At 38.8% G+C, this 6000-nt stretch overlaps 1 protein-coding gene across 5 annotated transcripts in view; it reads left to right on the plus strand.

The window, feature by feature from the left end:
* The window catches only part of myo9a (myosin IXA), a 141503-nt gene that overhangs the window by 95282 nt on the left and 40221 nt on the right, over window positions 1-6000 (plus strand). For 3 of the 5 annotated variants that reach the window (XM_015377580.1, XM_015377584.1, XM_015377582.1), the window contains 3 exons: window positions 451-570; window positions 2969-3019; window positions 3511-3586. In XM_015377580.1, the coding sequence (XP_015233066.1) occupies window positions 451-570; window positions 2969-3019; window positions 3511-3586 (247 nt within the window). The remainder of the gene's footprint in view (window positions 1-450; window positions 571-2968; window positions 3020-3510; window positions 3587-6000) is intronic. The other 2 variants (XM_015377581.1, XM_015377583.1) reach the window with 2 other exon arrangements.

A 6000-nucleotide genomic window follows, 5' to 3' on the forward strand; every position in this document is an offset into this window, starting at 1 on the left:
CCCACCTTCTGCCTGCACCAACCAAGCTCTGCAGTGGTGGTAAAATAATCCTGGATTCCTCAGAGGGAGGTACTGAATGTTAACAATGAAAATGATTTAGCTGATCGTTTTGTTTCAGTGCAAAATTACAATGAGACTCAGTTCTACTATGATTGAACTTTATAATGGAAAAAAATAATTTAAAACCAGAGAAAACTGAAGCAGTACATTTGAAAATGGCAAAAAACCTTTGGCCCTGACTGTACACAGAGACCCATAGGGGGAAACCTCATAGTTCCGTTTTGAAATGTCTGCCATCTTCTCTTGTTCAAGTAGAAAACTGCATCTCCTGTGATCCTCCACTTCTGCACTGTCTAATCTCTTTATTTCTCTCTCTCTCCCTTTTCTCTCTACTCTGTCCTTATGTTTTTCTTTCTCTCCTTTCTTTCCTTTTTGTTTTGCTTCTCCAAGGGCATGATGACGCTGCTCCCTGTGCAGTACTGAAAAAAATGGATAGTTTTAGCTTTCTGCAGCACCCTGTGCATCAGAGAAGCTTAGAGATCCTGCAGAGATGCAAAGAGGAGAAGTACAGTAAGGCTGCCAAGAAAACAATAACCTTTCCTAACTTTGATATTAGACCATGACTTTGGAAAACGGTTGGGATGAGAACGACCAACATCATCAGCTCTACTGTAGCCACATCGTGGCTACTAATCTATAACCTGTGCAGTGGCTTGAAACCTTTTCACATTTTGTCTCATCCAGGAAATACAAATTAAAACATTGGGATTTTATGTGATAGAACACAAAGTAGTACTAATATGTGTGGTTGAATGAAAATGATAAATGTTTTCAAAGTTTCTTACAGATAATTTGTGTTTGTGAGTATTTCTTTCCAACATTTAGCTTCTATAGCATCAGTTACATGCAAGACTTCTGCAGTACCTATCCACTCCTTTGCAAATCTATCGACTGCCTTTTCTGCCTATTCCTGGCAAACCAGTTTGAAAATCAGCTTAAAGATATAGTGGAGGATTTTAGCGAATTTTTGAAAAGAGCCGCCCTCTCCACTTTTTACAAAATGCACATGCACAACCCTGTACCCGCTCCAGAAAGGGAACACCAATTAAAAGTGTGTGAGAGCGTGCACAAGCCCATTTCTCATAGTGCACGCTCTGTTTAAAAGATGGTGTCTGCATCGCTCATACAGGCTCACTTTCCAAAAGAAGATTTTAAATTTTTCAGACTCTCCACTGGTAAGTGAAAATGGGGACGAGCACGTAGGACGGCCTTACATAAACATATCACCAGAATGATTGATGATTAGGAGGACCACTTATTTTGATGATCCACACGTAAATAGATAATCCTCCACTATACCTTTAAGATGTGTATCATCAACTCAGTTTGATTAAAGTCTGTACTTTGACTGGGCTTTGCCACCATAGTATGCAATTCCCTCTAAACCAGAGGGGCATTTCCAGTTCCTGAAGGCCATTATCCTGCAAATGTTTGATTCATCCTTGGTCCAGCAAACCTGGGTAGCTGAATTACCTCTTCAATATCCAATCAGTTCTCACTCACCAAATTACTCGTTTCAGGTTTTGAACCAAAAGATAAATCTAATAGAGTCCCTCATAAACTAGAATAATCCACCCCTGTTCTAATCTGTTCCATGGTTGCTCCTGCTTCCTTGTAGAGCTATTGTCCTTACTGTTAGATGAACCTCTGGCCCAGCTTTTCTTTAAGGTTTGTCCTAAATTTAGCATTTTCTTATCTATTCCGATCAGCTGTTCTGACACTGCTGAAGACCAGCATTGATGCTGCCCATTGCATGATGCTGCCTTCACCTTGTTTTGCTGGGGAATGGTGTGTTCAGAGTAATGGCCACTGTTACTTCAGTGCTTTCAGGTTAAAAATCTAGGTTTTTTCATTTTCACCAAAACTAAACCACTGTCCATATATATAGAGTTTACAATAAGTGGTTTTTGGCAGTAAATAAATTGGACTTTCTTCTCTTACTTTGTTACCTACAAAACCAGGTTTATGTAGAGCCGGTCAAATAAATGTCCCGTCATTTGATTCTCACACCTGAGCTGTAAATCTCTGCAGCTCCTTTAGAGTTTCCATGGAGACCTTAACTGTTTCTCAAATTAAGATCAGATGTTTAAAAAATGGAAAATGTGGTTTTATATCCTAACAGGGCTTCAGCCTTCTTCAGGATATCGTGTTGCTTGGCCTCCATGCTGGTCTTCAGCATTATTCTCTCAAGACACTGACTTTAGTAAGAAGCTGTGATGCTTTATATTGAGGTTATATTAGAAGGAATGAAAAAATAAGGTACTGGAACTTTTTTAGAGGCATTGCTTTAAATATAGACTCATTTTTTTTTAAAACTGTGGAAAAATATGAGAAGCAATCAATTTTATACAGTAGTTATCCTTTTGTTGTCTGTCACGTGAAATCCCATTAACTGAATTCGACTTTATGTCATTAAATGTGAAAAGGTTCAAACATTATGAAAGTTTTTTTGTGATGTTTATTAATTTATTTTTATTGTGTTCACTGCAGCTCCAGTGGTAGACTAGATGCTTGGTCTCTGATCCCTCGGTTTCCTTCTTGCATGATGTTCATTAGCATGCTTCAACCATTCTGTCACTTCTGTTACATGTGGCTACTTCTGCAGAACCATGGATGCATGGTGGCAGTGCTCTGCCTGCTGACTTTAATCCGGGGCACCAGCGAGTCTGTGGGTCGTTTCTCAGGGGGTGTAGCTCACATTATAGCCTGTTAGTGTAGCTGACATTTCAGCTCCGCTTCACATCAGATGTCGCTAACAAATTGTGTACCGGTGATGGGAAATAATGACACCGACAGTTTCCTGACTAACTCGCTCACAGGCAGCTTTTTCACACGGTGTTGGACACGCATCATGAACTTCTCATTACACTCAAATGTTTTTTTGTGTTTGTTCTTTGCTACCTTGCAGCTCCAGATGAGAGTGAAATTGTTGTGCAAAGTGATGATGAAACAGAGAATGGTATAACGTTCGGTCCCAGTTTGCTTTCTGAGTAGGCTAACACTGTAGATCTCTGTGACTCTTCAGCACGACCTCAGAGGAAATGATAGTTAATCACCACAGCCCTTTCACTCTGCCACCGCACTTAGATTTTCACTTCTATTGGGTATTTAAATGGGGGTCATCTTTAAAATAACTAATCAAATAAGTTTAGTCTAGACTAATGTAAATAACTCTTTAGCTTCATCTCTCACATTTCAGCACTAACGAGAGCAAGTCACTGTTAACCCCACAGATTTCCATTTAATACTAAATCATCCTCGGTAGGTTGTATGGATCATAAAAAGTCACCAAACACTTACTGCAATAACACCATGGAGTTAGAAGTGTGTTTTTTGTTTGCTGCTGTGTGACTGTCTTGTTTTGTCCTTTCTGTGAATCCATGAATTTATTCAGGATTTTTTTGTTTTATTTTGTTTTGCATTCTTTAATACCGGTTTGTTTGTGACCAGGCGAGACCAGAAGGACGCCTCGGATGCCTTTATCAGACATTCAGGGAAGCAACACCATCATTGAAAAATCCCCACGGTAAGTACACAGACATTTTTGTATTTATTTATTTTTTTTTATTCTTTATTTCGAACATTATACACATGTTTACACATGGAGCAGTTAAACAAGTTAAGTAAATTAATAACATGAAACATCAAACAAAAGATTTTGTAAACAAATCTCAAGATGTTTGAAAGGGAGCATGATAAAGCTATAGTTTATCTAGTCCTGTCCCTTTATCGTTAAACAAGTTCTTAATTTAAAACCCATACATGCATATGTGTGTGTATGCAGAGGCATATGCATGTATGGCCACTATAACAACACATATCAAAATACCAGCAAATACAGATTACTTAATCCTCTCTAGATCAGAGCTTAATGTGAATTCAATTCAGTTTAGTTCTATAGCACCGATTCACAACACATCATCTCAAGGCACCAGATCATCCAGTCAGATTGGTTGAAAGTTTTCTATCTAAGGAAAACCAGTTGATTGCATCGACTCATTGACTCGAATGCAAACCCTCACACTAAGCATGCTTGTAGTGACAGTGGAGGGGAAAAACTTCCTTTTAACAGGAAGAAACCTCCAGCAGAACCAGGCTCAGTGTGAGCGGGCATCTGCTGAGGCCGACTGGGGTTCAAGGAGACAGAAGCAGAGATACCAAAGGCAATTGTAAAAGGCAGCCCCGTCCAGGAAACACACAGCCAGGCAGACGAGCTCTGAGCCAGCTCCCATGTCAGAGGATGAAGAGAGCACATCCAGCCAGTCACAGTCAGAAACAGAACTACACTGAAAAACAGGCCGACATCCAACAAAGGTGTTGATGGCAGCAGCACAGCTGATATTTCTCTACAGGATGGTGTCACAGCCAAACAGGAACAGAAGAGGGAAAGCTACTATGAGAAAAAGCAGAGAGAGCAGAACATTAGAGATTGAACTAACAGATTCTGCAGAGTGGGAGAATAGAGATAGAATGAAGCAGATGATGAAATAGGGGTCCCTATGTCCTCCAGAAGTCTAAGCCTATAGCAGCATAACTATAGAGATAGCTCAGGATAACCAGAGCCACTCTAACTATAAGCTTTACCAAAAAGGAAAGTTTTAAGCCTACGCTTGAATGCAGGAACCGTTCATTTAATCACATTTGTATTTATACTCATTATTTATAAACTTATATATTCTCTTGAAGTGTGCAATATTTCAATTAAATTCAATTCAGTTTATTTATATAGTGCCAATTCACAACACATCATCTCAAGGCACTTTACAGTTCACCAGATCATACAATGTTATTAGTAATAGTAATGAAATTGTTTGTAATTTGATTACTAATCAAATAAGTTAATGACCATGCAGGCTAGACCCCTGCATGCTGTCAGTATACACAGCTGGCTTACAGCTTCTGGGACGTATAGGTGTCAGGTAACAGGAGTGATTCCCAGAATGCCTCTCTTGTCTTATTAAAGGAGTGTTAACCACGGGAACGGAATGGTGGAAATATTGGTGGCTTTTAAATGTAGCTTGTTAAAAATGTGGTCTTCCTTGAAAACAGAATTTACTTTTTCAAAGCTAGCAATTAAATGCATAGATTGTTGTTTTTTTTTTTAGATATCTTTCAAGGAGGCTTTAGTCTTCTGCCAGAGAGCACCATAAATTATGCATGTTTAAATTCTTTATTTAACCAGGAAAATAACTTATTTTGTAAAAGGAAAGCTGTGTTTACATCTTTAATTTTCCTCTACGCGGTTCTTTCCTGAGAAGGGATCACTTTGAATGAACACTTCAGATAACACTTTATAGGGTTTCTAGTATGAAATGAATAGAAAACATAACAGCCCTTACAGAATGGTAATCTTACTCAGACCAGGGAGGCTGGAGCATCCGGTTCAATTTGCTAGAGTCAGCAGTGAATAATGTTCCAAAGAATCATTTTATCCATCTCCAGGGTCCCACCCTGCCACATCATCACATCATACACATGTTTGTAAATGAGAATTCACTGGCTCCAGCCATATCAAGATTATACACGGTCTTTTTAGATCAAGGACAGCCCGAATGCATTACTCCCCTTTTATTTCCCAATCTTGTTCTAACTGGATAAACTGCTTGGGAAAACATGAGCCTTAACATCTAACAGGCAGGTATTATCAGGGTTTAACAAGCACATACATGAATCATGAAATTAATCCTGAAAAATCAGTCACTCCTAAAAAAGGTCCTTTTTAGGAGTGACCCGCAGTGACCTGAACACTATAAAAAAACAACAAACAGCAAATAAAACCTGATACAAAATACACACAATCAAACAGCGTCACAATCTTAAACATTAAAGATGAACTTAATGGCTTTGCCCATAAAACTGACTTGAATTTTAAATTAAAGGGACATTTTAAGGACAGGATTAGATCGCCATAACTCAGGTTTTATAGAAGTTCATCATTAT

This window comes from Cyprinodon variegatus, unplaced genomic scaffold (assembly GCF_000732505.1).
Source record: "Cyprinodon variegatus isolate N-32 unplaced genomic scaffold, C_variegatus-1.0 Scaffold156, whole genome shotgun sequence".
Taxonomy (NCBI): domain Eukaryota; kingdom Metazoa; phylum Chordata; class Actinopteri; order Cyprinodontiformes; family Cyprinodontidae; genus Cyprinodon; species Cyprinodon variegatus.